This window comes from Physcomitrium patens, chromosome 13 (assembly GCF_059467195.1).
Source record: "Physcomitrium patens ecotype Gransden chromosome 13, ASM5946719v1, whole genome shotgun sequence".
Lineage (NCBI taxonomy): Eukaryota > Viridiplantae > Streptophyta > Bryopsida > Funariales > Funariaceae > Physcomitrium > Physcomitrium patens.
The window spans coordinates 15,925,331-15,942,548 of record NC_143422.1 but is presented as its reverse complement, the minus strand read 5'-3'; the positions used below and the strand labels follow the sequence as shown (position 1 = coordinate 15,942,548).

General features: G+C 35.8%; 2 protein-coding genes across 2 annotated transcripts; one reads left to right on the top strand and one right to left on the bottom strand.

Moving 5' to 3' along the window:
• Positions 1-4,245: 4,245 nt before the first annotated feature.
• On the bottom strand, positions 4,246-9,054 carry LOC112290726 (acyl-coenzyme A oxidase 3, peroxisomal). The gene is made up of 13 exons (XM_024537351.3): positions 8,522-9,054; positions 7,692-8,149; positions 7,397-7,504; positions 7,096-7,268; positions 6,862-6,961; positions 6,539-6,744; positions 6,292-6,427; positions 6,044-6,163; positions 5,771-5,917; positions 5,441-5,545; positions 5,002-5,100; positions 4,795-4,862; positions 4,246-4,674 (listed from the first exon to the last, which is right to left on the bottom strand). The coding sequence occupies exons 1-13, from the start codon at positions 8,664-8,666 to the stop codon at positions 4,497-4,499; spliced, it is 2,043 nt and encodes a 680-aa protein (XP_024393119.1). The 5' UTR covers positions 8,667-9,054; the 3' UTR covers positions 4,246-4,496.
• Positions 9,055-11,172: 2,118 nt separating this feature from the next.
• On the top strand, positions 11,173-13,481 carry LOC112290219 (uncharacterized). Its single transcript, XM_024536297.3, has 8 exons — positions 11,173-11,431; positions 11,569-11,606; positions 11,765-11,839; positions 12,065-12,148; positions 12,294-12,328; positions 12,677-12,762; positions 12,877-12,942; positions 13,188-13,481. The coding sequence occupies exons 1-8, from the start codon at positions 11,353-11,355 to the stop codon at positions 13,220-13,222; spliced, it is 498 nt and encodes a 165-aa protein (XP_024392065.2). The 5' UTR covers positions 11,173-11,352; the 3' UTR covers positions 13,223-13,481.
• Positions 13,482-17,218: the final 3,737 nt, after the last annotated feature.

Genomic DNA, 17,218 nt, shown 5'->3' with positions numbered 1-17,218 from the left:
GTATTTGTATGCATTTTTGAAGTTGTGACATGCTTATTTTCAAGACTTTTTTTTTAATTAAAATTAAATTCCATATGCTAATTCATATGTATATATATATATATATATATATATATATAGATTTTTTAGCAACAAAATATTCAACAAATGTTTACATCCACGACCTCAACATGGGCTGGTTTCCTTCAAAAGTCAATCTCCACATCAGCAATATGCTTCATGGTCAGCAGTTGGACTTTAATTCTACGACGAATCCAACCTGTGCTGAATGGAAGGAATCTATGCTAGTTTACTCTCTAATTGTCAGTTAGCAAGGTATTATGGTAAACTACTCAGCTGAAGGGATTGTTTAATAACAATACAAATATTATTCAATTAGTGACAAAGACCCTGACCTTTCACTCTAAAACAATCTTTTAGCATGCAAAGTTATATATCTATATATATATTGAATACAACATGTCCACTATCCGCCATGCTACCCATGCACTGAAATGCAGGCTATTCCAACAGACTGCAGCGGGAGTGGTGGCCCAAGTGGCGCTCACAATATTCAGTTCACTAAGTTTCACCTTTACTCTCATGCGCAATACAGACAACACGACGATACAGACAACTCGAAGGTGATGAGATCACATGTGGGTGGAGTCGGTCACAAGATTGCAGGAGTGCGATGTCTTCAAGCCGTTGGATTATCTGAACTCTGACATGAACTCATCGATATTTTCTTCCGCAATAAGTATCTGCCTGATCTACCACTACTGGTAAAGCATCCATGAGCAGATAACGTGCCATCGGGTCCTGGTCATCAGGTAGGGCCATCGGCACAAGTCTTCTGAAGCCTCACAACCCCCGTGTCTCTGTCAATGTGCTCGAATCACCTCCTGGTCACGCACATGATCCAGGGCACTTCGCAGTTCCGACTACTATTTCAGGAAATCCCAATCATCTTGATCCAACCTCCACTTGTCCAGACTGCGGTCGCTCGGCACGTCGTGAGAATGGAAACTCCCAACTCCCGATAGTGTATTTTTTCCTCTCGACAGCTGATTCCTCAACTGTTAGTCAACCCCACGTGCTCCAAGATACCTCAGTCCATTCCTCTTTTGCAATTCTACTATTCCTGAGTCTCGAACTTAATGCAACACAACTTCTAAATAAATCATCCTGTACACCCCGATTTGGCGTTACAATATTTCCTGGGTCTCGTGTTTTCGTATGATCCGTGAGTCACAGACGTTGAAGTCGCAGTATTTCTGGCACTAATTTTCTTAATATGGTGAGATCAGAGGCTCTGCTTTTGCAGAATCAGCAGTCGTAGTAGGTGTCTACGACTGCGACGTAGTTCGTTGACGGAATCGTTCGTCGCGGGCCGTTCAGACGGCCCCTTGAAATTTTCTGGCCCGAGCAGGCAGGTTCGGTGGTGGTTGGTATGGGTCCGAGCCTGATCTGGACACCATGGGTTCGATCACGGGTTCGATTCTCCTGAAGACCATGGACGGAGGTGTGACGCGTTTCTTAATTGCAAAGTAATGGTTTTATTTGTTTAACTGAATCATTCGCATCTAGTTCATTACCAGGAATTGTCAAGAACAGAACCTGGTGTTCATAGTGTATGAATGAATGAATGAATGAATGAATGCACATGTTTCTACACACAAACATCCAAAAAAAATATAGAATAATATTATTTGACATTGAATAGAACCTTTTATGTAAATAATATGATGTTAGAGGATCCCTTTTCATAAACATATTTTATTGTGTGCTTTTGGGAAGTACCCTGAACATATTCAGTATTGTGAACTCCTCTTCTTAATTGTAATCACTGAGTAAAACAATTCCTATTTTTGCTTATATAAAATCATTTTTGTAATATTCTCTTGATGAAATATTTTGTTTGTTGAATTATCTTTCCTTTTCTTTTATTTTTAAATTAAAATTTTAACAAAAAAAATTATGTTCAAAACTCCATGTTCAAATAGACAAGACAATTTTTAAAAAAGACGTAGCTATATATAAATATCTATATTTTTAAATAAATAATAAATATTTTTATTGTGTTATTGAACTTTAAAACTCGGATCATAAATGCCTTTGATCAATGTTTTTTGTAAAGAATTTTAGAGAAATGATACATTTGCCAAGTAGAGCTTTTAAAACAATTTAAATATCTGAGCCAATATTGTTTAATTTATTATTCTTTGATTCTTAAGTTTTATTAATGTTACATAATATTCTACGTAATTACAGTAAATTAGTATAAATAACTGGTTTTTCTTTAAAAAGAACTTTTAAAACATAAAGTTTTTAGACTCAAAGCTGCTAATAAATGATTCAATACAAAAAGAACAAAAGAACTAAATAAAACTATAAGACAATTTTTAAAAAATTGAATGATATTAAACATACATATATATATATATATATGTATATATATATATATATATATATATATGTATATATATATATATATATATATGGATATATATATTAAAAAATTCATTTTCTAAATACAAGTATAATGCATAGCAAAATTATCTTAATAATAAAAAATAATTCTTCTAGTAATTTAACTATCAAATTGTTAAAAAAAATGCATTGTTAGTGACATTTTTAAAGAATTGGTATTTCCACCCAAAGTTCCTGCCAAAACTCCCAAGTAAAGTTGTTGAAAAAATGCAAAAAGTCATATTTTTGGGTGGTGGATGCAACATGATGATGGGTTACATTTACAAAATAAGAATATAAAATATTCATCTTTAAAGTAATTTATTGAAACAATTTTTACAAAAACATATAATTTTTTCTTCTTCCATCAAATATACATATATATATATATATATATATATATATATATATTACAAATTATTCTTAGAATCTTCAAAAAATTGGTGTTTTTTTTTATACTAAGAATATTTCAAAATATACTAGTGGAACAATTTGCAAGAGAATGTGAACTTCTCATTATTGTTTGGTGCACTTTATTTGTGTCTGTCTTGATCTTCTACACTTCACATTTTCTTAAAATTTATGTATAAATGCTCTAGAACCAAGCAGATCAATAATATACAAAAAATATTAAAATAAAAAACTTTGATATTAACAGAAACCAAATATTGCACATGTGTTGTATTTGATGTCTTTTTTCAATGCTCTAGTAGTATCTTTGCATGTATATGTTTTTCGATATATATATATATAAATGTATATAAATATTTTTTAGATAAAATCTTAGTTGCAACAAAGAAAAATTAACAATTTAGATTATCTTCTCATAATAGATTTTATAAATTTAGTTGATATACCTCATAATTTATTCATCTTTTTACCAACATTGATTTTATTTTTTATTAGTTTTTATTTTTATTTTTCAGATTTACCTACAAAATAAATAGTACAAGAATATTAGATTTCAATATTTTTACTCAAAAAGTTATATAATAAAACTAATTTAAAAATATAGATTGGCCAACTTTAATTGTATTTGAGTTACATTTAGCATTTGCAAGAATAAAGCCTTGTAAAGATTGTTTTATTTTGATTTATACTAATTTGCAATTGATAAAAATTTCGTGTTGTTTAAAAACATTTCTTGACCATGTATCACCATATCTAAAAAAATCTTCTTACGTATTATCATATTGTCCTTTGCATTGTATCTTTAGTTTAACATCTATTTATTCCTGTATGTTCAAATATTAGAGAAAATCTTTATACAATTATTTAATATCTCATTAAATTTATCTTTATAAAAAATTATTAATATATTAAATGATCTTTAAACTTATTATTTAATATCTATAAAAATTTAAATATATACATTTTTACTATAACTTTTATAATATAGAATTCTATAATTATAATCTTGCCATGTTGTGTTTTTGTTTTTATTTTTATGCACCAACAATGGATACCTTTGTTAATAACATTGTTAATTGTGTTTAATACATTTTTTTATTTATCGATTTTTTTGAAGAGGGCAAATTCGTCTCAGTGTAAAGTATTGGCTGTAAACTCTACAGAGAACATCCAAATAAATAATACAACATACTCACTTATCTAAATTAGGATTTTGATATTTGAGGGTAATCAAACGAAAAAAGACTGAAGTAATCAATCCAATTCAATCTTCGACGACTCTCAACCTAATTCACCTGACTCGTCAACTCTTGCGTTCCTGCACAAAATTTGGGCAAGATTTGAGCACTGAAGTATCACTTCAATCCATTGCTAAGTCTCCAATTGTACCGATGAGGCAATCGAGAAATTTCAAATTAAATGACTCAAACAAGTATCTGTGATATGACACCTTATCATATAGTGTCATTACTCTTGTTCAAACTAATTCACCATGTCTGTAATTGAAAAGTGACAGGGCTAATCTGGACGCTACACTACTTCGAACAATGAGATGCAGCCGACGAGGATAAACTGGCCTGAAAGTCGGCAATCATCAACCCATTGACTGTCTTGGATTATAAGAATTTGCTGCATTATCGCACGTTGTTCCAGGAGTTGTACTCAACCCAGTCGAAGGCAATCGGCCCCAGGAAGGCCTGAGGGATGCCAAATGCGTCAACGAGATTGACGGCTTGAGGTCGGAGCTCGCCGCACAGAGAGGCAACTTCGGTGCTGATAAGCTGTGACTGCTTCGGTAAGAGGTACCCATATCTGCGAGATTTTTGCGAGGCTGAGATTAATTATCTCCAAATCAGGTACAATGCAGAATTGAAAACCCATGGTAAGATAAATCCCAATTTCTATGCTGGAACTAGATTTGAAAGCAGTTACCTCAAAAATACTGGTCCCTCGTCGGCGGCAGATAGCACGTAAAGCGACCTTAACAAACCAAGCACCTCCTGCAAATAGAACAGACACAATATTTTTCGCATGTTTGTTAAGCAGAGGAATTGATGCAGAGGAGGTATCTATACTGGTGGAAAAGACATTACTTAAGAAGTAGTTCTAATAGTTAACCAGGAATAAGAAATTGGGTACCTTCGTTGAGCCTGTAGTCTGTTGCTCTGCTCTCAAGACGCTCTCCAGGATTGAGCGTTCCGAGAATGCTTGGCCCAAATCCTCAGCTAATTGATAACTCTGGGAAAGAAACAACAATCAAAATATTAGACCTCTATTCCTGAACACTAGCGCTGTTGATAATTCTTAACCCCAATGCACTCAGAAAAGTAATTTCCAACAGGTTTTCTAAGGCACGTTTGAAATCGGCAAAAATCGGCAAAAACTTCAAACACTAGGGAAAGACAAAAGATGTTTATCCGCAGCAGAAAAGATGTGATAAATTCCCGAATCGAACCATGCGACGAGAGAATTCATCCTCTTATCAACGATCCATATCAACCTCCCTGAGACTTCCACCATATTTGACTGCCCATATAGCCTCTTTTTAACGTAATGCAAAGAACGAAAAGAATCGTACCGAAATGACTGCATCAGCCATGGAAACTCCCTTTGATACAAGAGATGAAACTTGCGAGGATAGAAGCTCTAACAATCCCCGCTCCCTCAGCTGGAAAAGTGCCAACTGGTACAACAGCAGACAAGGAATAAGTGTTAATCTCGATTGGTCAGCAAAGGATAACGACCTTATCGAAATCTTTTAAATTCGTCCCTATATACCACGAGAAACTACTAAACACATACAGAAAAGAACGTATAAGTATGAGGGGCTAGATTGAGCTGCGGGTTTGAAGGACTGCTATAATCAAGGCAAAAAAAACCAATCACACTATTATGAATACCCACGTACCTGAAATTTGGAGTCACGAAGAACACTTCTGGTAAGGTCTTCAGGTATAACCAGTGCTGGACCATTTATGTGTTCCAACCCCATTCCCTTCATGGGCTTCCCTCTCTTTTTAGCAGACATATAATCAGCCAACAGCGCCTTGCTGACCTGAGAAACGAAAGACACCAGTTTAACACTCTTTATATCTCAATTTAATTAACAAAAGTCATGATTCATAATAGTGTAATTCTAAGTCACATACTTGGTCCTTAATTTAGGTTTGAAAAACCAGACCTGCTGCATTAGCACATTGTTGTCACCTTCGAACGTCAATTGAACATCATACTCAGCTTTTAGCTGCCCCACCCGGTTATCAGTCTTCAAACCCTGGCCTCCGCATGCCTCTCGGCATTCCTGCAATTATCTCATACAATTCTCAACTCATTAGTGAACACACACACAAAAAAAAATTAAATCAAATCAAATCAAATCAAATTAAAATAAAAGGAAAGAAGAAAGAACTGGCTCAGAGATATAAGTACCTGAAGAGTGCGAAGATTGTGCCACGAGAAAACTGCTTTGAGACCGCTTGACAAGACATGAATAACCTTCGAGTCCGCAGGTGTCCGTCTCACGTACAGGTTCTTCAAATCCACAGCAGCAAAGCTCATTGCATATCTGCCAGTTATACAGATCATACACATCAACCTCTATAAAGTTTTTTGAAAACCTACAAATCAAGTACTTTGCAGTGGATAGAATAGGAAAATGTGGTGATTAGATGCTAACGTTTTGGCCAGAAGAGGAAGCAATCGATGTCGGTGGCTAGGGTAGTCCAAGAGAAGGACCTCCGGCTGTTCTGGAGCCAACGAAAAAGCACGCCTTGTCAAAGCATACCGGATAGCTGTTGTTAAGCCCACCTTTGCTTGGTAAATAGCGCTCACGGCAATCGTCACGCGCCCTGATGTCAAAGGAGCCATAAAAGCACCGAACCTCTGCAAGAATTCAATAATTGAAATATCACGTAAGAATTTTTCAACTGTGACTTAATTAAAATTAGATGAATTCTTTTAGGTGAGAAAGAAGGGCCCAAGTATACAATTAACACGAACCTGGTCAGGGTCTTTGATTGCGCTTTCATATTTTCCATCTGGGGTTACATCTGCTACTGCATTGAGCAGATTCTCACGGGGTACTCTCACTTTGTCAAACCTACCAACAGTTTGTGTTGTTTAGAGTGAGATGGCATAATACTTCATAGAAATAGAACGATTATTCGAGCAAAAAACAATGCACTGTTCTTTCACCAATTTTACTAGTGCAAACTAAGAACCGTTAATACTCACCAAATACGACCATTGTCCACGCCATTCAAACCAATTTTGTGACCACAATCGGCGATGCGTATCCCAGGCATAACATGGCCATATTGATCCCGTAACTGACAAACAAAAGCATGAACGCCTTCGTTCTTCCCATCGATCAAAAGTTGCGAGAAGACGATCGTATGGGTAGCATGCTGCCAATGACAGAGTAAAGTGAGCACACGGATCATGTAAACGGTGCAAAAAATGATCGGCATATTAAAAAACTTCAAAAGCGCACAGAATTAACACAATTCAACAATACAAAACATGGTACAGTTACCTGCGCAGCTCCTCCAATCCAGTACTTCTGAGCAGATTCGCAAGGAGTGTCGATGATAAACTCCTCTGTAGAAGGATCATAGGTAGTAACAGTTTCAATGCCTCGCACCTGGTCAGAGGATCACAATGTTCAAAGACTAATTTTCACAACACTGCGAATAAAATTATAATCCAAAAATAGATCGGGAAATTATCAATCCCAAAAAAACGTTAAACGCTAGACAGACAGATAGCTTTGCAGATTCTCACTACCAGTTTTGAGAGGACAGAGAAACCGTAAAAGACCTAGTACTTACATTACTGCCATGGCCGAGCTCGCTCATTGCAAAGCATCCTCGAACCTGGTAATCCTCGGTAATTTTCAGCCATTTGTCATGATGACGCTTGGTTCCCAAGTACTGAATGGCGCCTCCCCACAAGTGGATGTGAACGCCAAGCTTGATGGCCAGCGAGTGATCAAAGGTACCAAGAGTTTCAAACAGAGCAGCTCGTTTCAAGGCGTGGTCAACGGAAGAATCCGTCAGCCAGCCCTTGAACACCCCCTTGCTACGAAAGAAGAGAATGCGATCCAAGGTTTTGTCTCTATGCTCTTCCATCGTCGTGTTGAAGTTAGGCGTGGCAAACGTTAGGTTACCAACTCGTTTGTTAACGAACAAGTCGCTGCTTATCATCAGGTTCGCAAAGGAGTCGCGAAGGGCAACGTGGTGCCCATCCAAAAGCTCCCGCATCACTGATTTGTCGAAGCTGGACTTATCTGCTCCAAATTTCGAAGCAATTCGCAATCCTCAGGCTGGTTACTTAAAATTGACTAAAAATCTATGAAATGATCCGCCGTTCAATGATTGTTTCAATCGAAAAGCGTCCCCAAAGAATTAACAGCTTCATATTGACAAACATTTACAGTCGAACTGACACACTCGAACAGTTTTTTCGAGACAAACACAGTTTCTTGTGACGAAAAATTATATGACCTTTTTTTAAAAATATCTTTATTTATTTTATTTTATTCCTTTTTCCAGATTTTTTCCTAAAAGCAAGAGAAGCAAAACTTTTGTAGCAATATTAACGAGGCTCCAAAGAGAAACACAGAAGCGCATCGAAATAGAGACGAGGGCAGAATTGAGACCGCAATGAAGTTCGGGGGGTTGATACGCCAGGCATGGAGAAGGTTGAAAGAACGAAACGGGGCTTAATTCCTGCGCCAGATGCCTGGCTAGGACGCCCGTGCGCCGAGCCACGGCTCTGCCATCATCGCTCCTGCTCTCAGACATCTCCGATCAATTCCCAAACTCTCCTCTCTCTCTCGCTTTCAAATTCTCGCAAACTCTCTCAAACTCGACTCCCTTGTCTCTGGATTTGCACCTCTTCTCGACTCTCAAACCTCGCACCTCCAGGCAACAAAGTCACTGTTCCGTGACAGATGCTCCGAAACTATCCCGCCCAATCACACAACCAGCGTGGCGTGCCAACCTCCTGGCAGTTCTCTTTATAAGCAAGGAAGAGAGAGGCGCACGCAGGAACTCCAAAGTGGAAGAATGCTAAAATCCGCTCAGAGTACAAATTTAGACATGGGATGGGGACCTGATCTAGAATTCGGTGCGAACTCATCCACCGTGCCGAAGCAAACTGCGCTGAGGCGCTACCGGACAAAACAATTCGCGGTGTCGCGATGGCTTGTGCTTTGCCTCGGCCCTCCCTCCGTGGGGACCTCGTTCTTCGATGCATACCCTGTGAACGATACCCTATATCCCACCCGGGTATTATCCACGTAACGTTCCTGGAGACGGGGAGTCTTCTTCGGAGTCCGTGAGCCTTCCTTCACGTTGTGTTCAGATCACGAGGGCATGTCTTCATCGTGCTTTTTCATTCATCCATGAGTACTCTTTATCATTCATCCATCTGGTGCTTACGTCGTAACAATAGCAAAATCAAGTAGTCGTAACGTAGTTGTTAGAATGAAGGTATGAATAGACATCCTTACACTCATAATAATAATAATAATAATAATAACAACAATAAGATAAAATAAAATAAACTAAAAATGGTTTGGTCCATTCTATAACTTCTTTTAACTTTATATTATCTTCAAAGGCCAAGATTTTTAAAGGAGAGTTTTTCCTTCACAAGACTTAAGAGCTTTATAAGCTTTTTTTACAAGGCCTTTTAAAAAGGGCTTCTAGACAGACAGACCATATTGTATTAAAGATTCCAAAATAGCATTAATCCATTTGATGACTACATTGCATTTGGTGTTTTTATCAATATATTCTCTACCGTCTTGCATAATCATGTCATTCTATTTTTCTAACATATTAACGGTGTCTTTTTAAGAACATTAAGACAACTTTACCAACAAGTTGCTTCAAGATCTTCTGTCTCAAAGAAAAATAGATAAAAAAATAAAAACCAAATTACTTAATTAATACCTAAAAAGAAAAATTATTTAAAGAACTTCAGAAAAATGGAATTAAAATAATTGCACGTCTTTAAAAAAAAATCATTGTTTGGAACATTGGTTATTTTTATTAATACAAAAGGATCAAAATCTGTGTGTATGTTGTTTGTTTGTTTGTTTGTTTTGTTTGTTTTGTTTTTTTGTTTTTTTTGTCTTCATTAAATCGTCATCGAGAGGACTATATGTCTAAAAACTCCTTCAAAAGGTCATAATAAAAAAATCCTTAGAAATATTTACCACTTATTAATAAAATAAACAAATAAAAAATTAAGAAGTCTTAGTCTTTGGAAATAGTATAGTACATTAAAAAATATTAAAAACACAAAAAAAAATCATGTTTGTTTTAAAATGAAAAATATTAAATAATAATTCATATATTGATAAAATAAATAAATTACTAACACAAAAGAAATATTACTTATTTTTTGTAGGAGTTTTTAGCAATTGTATACATTGGTTTTTAAAATTTTGCAAAATTTGTCTTTGTACCGTTGGCCTATTGCAAATTTGAGGGAAAAAATATATATAATTTAATTTCGTCAAGGAAAAAAATTCATTCCACCTCATTTTTTCCTCTCATGTATTCTTGGCTGAATTATCTAAGAATAAATCCAACTAAATAAATAAAGCACCTTACCTTCAACCAATTACAAGTTTTAAAAGTTATAATCTCATACCATCTCTTCTGTTTGTAAAGTGCTCCTAAGCATTGAAGTTCTACATTGTAGTTGATAAATTTGATGGTTTTCTAATCTCGACAACCATAATGATTGTTGTTTTACAATGAAGCTCTAAAGAATACTCATTGAAAGACGATGCAAGTCCACAATCAACATTTATTATTAAATTTTCCTTGTATTATAATATATAATTATTTTCTATCTCTTACAACTATAATTGAAAAGTAAACCGTTAAGTTAAATTTTGCAGTTAAAAGTATACATTCACAATAAACCCGGGCCTATTTTTAGTTTCTGTAATAAAAATAAAAATTTCTAAAACTACAATAAAGAACGAATCCCCAAATGAATCCAACAATTAGGATGGAAGATAAAAGTAACTTTAATACGCGAAGCTTTTGAATTCGATCAAGCTCTTTATCACAGTCATGGCGCGTTGATTGCATGAGGAGGAGAACTCGACGCTCCCTCGATGGGAATGACATGGGAACATCGACAATCCCTTCATGGGAACGAAATAGGAACATCGACGATCCCTTGATGGGAACGGAATGGGAACATCGTCTTGCTCCAAAGGAGGAGGAGGCGGATCAACAGATTTGGCCCCAAACTCTGAAGTTGTTTTTCTTCTATTTCTCTTCTTCTTCGTTAGGGTTTGTTGTTTGCCACGCTCTGTGTTGCTCTCTCTGTATTCCCACTGCTCGCTCGCTCGCTCGCCCGCTCTCGTGCTGCTTCTCGCCGGTGTACTCCGGGGCGCACACCTTCGTTGACAGTGCAGCGAACGGGGACAAGAAGCAGCTGAAAGAAGAAGAAGCATTCGACATGGGAGGGGGTGCGGGACGTGGGAAGTTCAAGGGGAAGCCCACGGGGCGGCGCCACTTTTCCACGCCGGAGGAGATGGGTATGTGTGCCGAGCAGGATTTTTTGTACCCCTTTGATCTTTCTCGGTTTTCTTGATTGTTGCGTTGTTGCATTCCGTTCTTCATGTGAGGACTGCACTGATGTGAATCATTGGTCCTCATGTTGTTGGATTTACAGCCGCCGGCACCTCGACCAAACCTCGAAGTTTCAAGCGGGTAAGTCACGTGGCTGCTGCTTGATGGGATCGTGGGATATGGCCGGCTCGCAGGAAACGGGTTGCTGACAAGATTCTTCGAGAATTTATGACGGACGTGCATTTCTTTTGTTATTACGTTTTAAGTGCAAGTGAATTCTTGGATTGGGCTTTGAGCAGAATCCTGAGGAAGAGGAGGAGTCTGAAGAAGAGGTATCTGAGGAGGAGGAGTCCGAGGAGGAGGAAGAGACCATGGTTAGTGACTTTATCTTTTTCGATTCTTGAATTCATTCCATGATTTTTTAGCATAAGTAACTAAACAAGCTGTTCGTAGAAATTGCATTTATGACCATGATGCGGCAACCAGAAGTGGAAGACGTTTATTTTAGTGCCTGGGCAAGCCTGATACTTGCTATTATATCTAATTACTTAAATATTTTTTTCTTCTGGAAACTAAGAATGATTTTGTATTTCACGCAGAAGAAGAAGGGCACTGCAGGAGTGATTGAAATCCATAATCCGAACCTGGTGAAACCGAAGAACGTGAAAGCCAAGGATGTTGATGTACGCGTACTCTTCCATTTCCTGCTATGTGATCACAACGTATCACATGATGGCTTTTGGTGGCGAAAATTTCGGTTTTTGTTTCAAGAAATGAATGATTCATATTTCCTCAGAAAGGTTTTTTACGGTTCCCGGGATTGTGCAGATGGATAGGCCAGCAGAGCTTTCAAGACGCGAGAGGTAAGTCTTTACGACTCCTGCTCCATTACGTCTTATTGTCCGTCGCCTATCCTCGTTGAATCATCACTTAGTATCTTCTTTTCACTCTTTAGAAGGATTTACCGTGTTTATTATTATCATTATCATTATCATCATCATCTAATTTTTAAAATCAGTTTTTAGTTTTGGTTTGCTTTTTGTTTCTGATTTTCGTGACTTATGCTTGCTACTTCAGGTCGTTTGTGTCGCCTATTTCGAAAGACAACGCTTTGTATATTGTATACGTGTAGTAGGAATCAGGAAGTGAGAAGCAATTTTTCCAGTAGAGTGCAAATGCTTAGATTGTTGAGTTGGTTGATTGTAATGCAGAGAAGAGCTCGAGAAGCAAAAGGCTCATGAACGTTACTTGAAATTGCAAGAGCAAGGCAAGACAGAGCAGTCAAAGAAAGATTTAGGTGAGTGCTTTTTTACAGGGCATGACTCACTGATCAACAGGAACTTCCGGTGTGCCAAACCATTCAATCATTGAATTTTTGAATCTGAGTAAGTTTGATAATGGGATGGTGCAGAGCGTTTACAACTGATAAGACAGCAGCGCTTGGAGGCTGCTAAAAAGCGAGAGGAGGAGAAGGCTGGTTCGTATTTTGACCCCTATGTTTTTGTTTACTGTTCCATGCACAGCCACACATGTCTTACGGTCTCTAGAGAGGTCTCCTGTTGTTAATCTACAACTTAAATACGTAGCAGATAAAGTGCGCTCCTTTTGAATCTTTTAAAATTTATTTATTTATTTGTTTTTGTAACTATCTCTTGCATCAGTAAGTGGTTTATGCAGATTGTCGGTTTGCTAACTGCCTCATACGTTGTGTTTTATGAACAGCGAAGGAAGCCAAAAAGGTTGAAGCTCGCAAATAGGGAGTAACGAAATTGCCTCCACGAATGTACTTAATAGTTCTTAATTCTTTAATTTTCAGGAAAAAATTCTCAGAAATTGCCCGTGTTTTGTTTTGATTAATGTTTTAAAAGTTCCTCCATATTCATGAGTTGGTCTTCACCATGAACTCATTAATCCTCAGTGCCTTCAAAATGCAGAGCTGTCATTCTCTTTCAAGATTATTCTCTCTGCTTGTACAATTTTTGTAATACATTTTGTAATACGGACTTCTTTGAGTGATTCATGCATTTAGCATGGTTTGTGCTTTTGTTCATGTTATACTTACGATAGGGATAGCTTTCTTCAATTTGCTCTTACTATATTGTATGCACTTGTAAGTTTCACACCTGCGTTCGCAGATTCATGTTTCTCCTATTATATTACACTTATTCAAGATGACAGAAGTAATACAAAAGCCTTACAAAGGTGCACAAATTCTGTAGAAAGCATGTTTCTGGGTTTTAGGTTGAATGGGATTCACCACCTACATTATGGGTTTTCTCTGCTCGTAATTTTTATCACCCATGATTTTGCTAAAACTGGTGGAGGTTGACATAATTTCCTCCTCCCCAGCTTTCTATACCATTTGCTCAGACCTCGAAGTATTCGAAGTAGCTACATGGCCAGCTGAATGCCTGTAGGAACCTCTCATTGTTGATTCACTGGACTTTCCGTAACGGATACTCGGACGTCTGGGCAAAGACGAGTGTCGGTGGCAGCAAACCCCCCGACATCCGAATCTCCGCTATCATTGTTCTCCCGCAGTAGGAAACCGTTTATGCACCAAAGCTTCCTTTTCTGTGTTCCTTGGCGGAAGAGCACCTAAGAAACTGGGTTTAAGAACACTGGGCAAAATCGGCCTCTGTAACTGATTTAGCTTCCAGAACTGCTTCGACTTTGGCGTTGAGGACATTCCGCGCCTGGCCCTGATCTTGTGAGTATTGGGAGAAATATTCAGTATATTACACTAGTTTCCAGTATAGAATACTATCTACTTAATTGTGACCTTACACCAAGAGTTGTGACTCTTGGTGTCATACTTGTGCACATAATATATTGTGTAAGAATTGATCATATTAATATATAAAATGTTTCCAACATGGTATCAGAGCGATAGAAATCTTTGATCCTTAGAAAGCTTTAAAAAATGCTTCACAAGAAAGGTTGATGAACTTGAAGTTCTTCAAACCATGAGAAGCAATTCTAAACCTGAAAATAGCAAAGGTAAAATTGAATTGATTAAGAATGAATTAATAAATAATTTTAATTCAACTTCAAATTAAGAATATTGAAGATGACATAGATAGTGGACATCAATTATGTTCCAAAATTTGATGGTTTATATATTAATATATGGAAACATAGATTAATATTAGTTTTCAAGGCTGAAAAGTTATGGTGGATAGCAAGTGGTGAAGAATGCTTACTAATGGAATTAATGGTAGCTGAAGTTGCTACTGGAACCACAACTTTACCTACCATAGGAGTAGGGAGTATAAGCACATGGATAGACAAGAATACATTGTCTTTAACCATAATCAACAATTGCTTAAAAAACAAACATTTTTTCACATATATAATCTTACACATCAGCAAATTCAGGATGACAAGAACTAGTAAAAATATTTGAATTACATGATGCAGTAACTAAGATGTATTTGAAAGACAAATTATATATCTTAAAAATGAGAGAAGGTGATAGTGTTATTAAACACATTCATATCTTTAGAGCACATATGGAACAATTGTTGGGAGCAAGATTAGCAGTTCCAGATGATGAAGCAATTCTCACCTTAATGAGAAGTTTGCCTTAAAAATATAGATCCTTTATTAGCTCCTTGAGAAGGCAGCATGGGATCACATTAGCATCCTTGATAATAGATTTGATCTAGGAAGAAACACTCATGAAAAAACATGAGTTTAACTTTTGATAATAATTTAGCCCTATATGTAGGCAAGAAATTTTAGAATAATAATAAGAAATCTTATTTTAACAAGAATTTCAGAAGGAATCCATAAGGAGAGAGTAGTACCTCTAAGCCATATGAAAAGAGTAATTTTGCTATTAATAAGAAGTATTTTTTTCTACAAGAAACTTGGTCACTTGATTAAAGGTTGTAGAACAAGAATAAGAATTGAAAATTGTAATAATAGAAAAAAAATGTTGTTACAAAATCAAATAAATTATATGTGGCAATACTTATAGTTAAAGAAAACGCAAATTCAATATGGTATGTGGACTCGGAAACAACTCAACATATGTATCATGAATTAGCAGAATTTGTCAAATACATCAAAAATGAAGATAAACAAGTTGTCTATTTAGGAGACAATACTACAACATACACCATAGAAGGATATGGTGATGTAAATATCAAAATCATAAATGGTGATGAAAAGATCATACCTAATATATTACATATACTAGGACTTGCCAAGAATTTATTCTCTGCCAAATAATTGGATAAGGCAGGAGGAGAAATTTTCATAAGACCTAGAACAACTATACTTATCAATAAATTTGGTAACACCATTGCAATGTGTAATTTTGAACCTTGATTTATATAAATTAGGTACAACAATACTTTTAAAGAAGCCTCAAATTGCAATTTCATCAACAACTTAATTCAATAAAGCAGATTTGTGGCACCTAAGACTAGGACATATAAATCAACAAAGACTTAAACAAATACAAACAATGGCAAAAAAGATTGGCCTCTTTGATGAAAAGAAAATTATCTTATGTCAACCTTGCATAGAAGGTAAACAACATAAAGAGAAGGTTCCTATACAAGGTACAAAAAGAACTATCCTATTGTTAGAACTTGTACATTTTGACATTTGTGGTCTTATGTAAGAAGAAACACATTCAGGATGTACTTACTTCATCACATTTATTGCTGATCTAATAAGATATTGCCAATTCTATTTGATGAAATATAAATCTAAAGTATTTGAAAAATTCACCTTATACAAAAAATTTGTGAAAAAACAAACAAGTTTCAAAATCAAAACCTTAAGATTTGATCATGGAGGCGAATATGAATCAATTGAATTTAAAGATTTATGTAACAAAAAAAGAATCAAATAAGAATATACTATAATTTATATACCACAACAAAATGGTATTTTTGAAAGAAAAAATAGCCATTAATAGGAGTAGTTCTTGGAATGCTATCCTATTCAATCTTACTTAATTTTTTTTGGGATGAAGCACTCCAAACCGCTAATTACATCCAAAATAAGAATCCTACCAAATTTGTATAAGATATCAAAACACCATTTGAATTATGGTATAAACTCCAACCAAATTTATCTTAGAATATTTGGTTGCAAAGCTTGTATATTTATTCTTAAAGAAATAAGAAAGAAGTTAGACTTTTATTGACAAGAAGTTATCTTTCTAGGCTATATTGAAGAATCTAAAGCCTACAAACTCATGAATATATAAAATCAACAAATTCTTATTTTTAGAGATGATCTCTTCAATAAAAATTTACATGATCCAAAAGCAAAACACTTGCCAAAAGACAACAAAGAGCTCTTACTAGACTTAGAATTATTTAAGCACTCTACAACAACTATAAGGACCAATGAAAAAAACATTCTTTCTATTCAAGGAATCTCTTCACTACCATGTATTTGATCAACATCTATTACATAATACTTTTGAAAATGTGAGAGAACAACCTCTTTCTTACATTGATGTCATCGATGACTTCTCTCAACTATCATTACTCAATGATGATGAGATATTATCTCTTCAATATGATGAAGTCCATTCTATATTGCAAGATTCAAATCTTCCTTCTAATTCATAATCAACAAGAAATATTAAACTAAGCACACGGTTGTTAGAATCTATACAAGAAAGAAAAGAATATAAATGCCATTGTCATAGGCATCACCAAGTTCATCTTGTTTCTACCATCATAGAAGCTCCAAACTCCATTCAAGAAGCAATGAAGAGAGATGAT

Excerpts from the sequence above, each read along its gene's own strand:
- LOC112290726 (XM_024537351.3), bottom strand. The coding sequence starts at position 8,666 with ATGTCTGAGAGCAGGAGCGATGATGGCAGAGCCGTGGCTCGGCGCACG. Across the intron at positions 7,505-7,691 it reads AGCTCGGCCATGGCAGTAAT|GTGCGAGGCATTGAAACTGT; the intron begins GTAAGTACTAGG and ends TCCTCTGACCAG. Across the intron at positions 7,269-7,396 it reads GGATTGGAGGAGCTGCGCAG|CATGCTACCCATACGATCGT; the intron begins GTAACTGTACCA and ends TGTCATTGGCAG.
- LOC112290219 (XM_024536297.3), top strand. The coding sequence starts at position 11,353 with ATGGGAGGGGGTGCGGGACGTGGGAAGTTCAAGGGGAAGCCCACGGGG. Across the intron at positions 11,607-11,764 it reads AACCTCGAAGTTTCAAGCGG|AATCCTGAGGAAGAGGAGGA; the intron begins GTAAGTCACGTG and ends GGCTTTGAGCAG. Across the intron at positions 12,763-12,876 it reads GCAGTCAAAGAAAGATTTAG|AGCGTTTACAACTGATAAGA; the intron begins GTGAGTGCTTTT and ends GGGATGGTGCAG.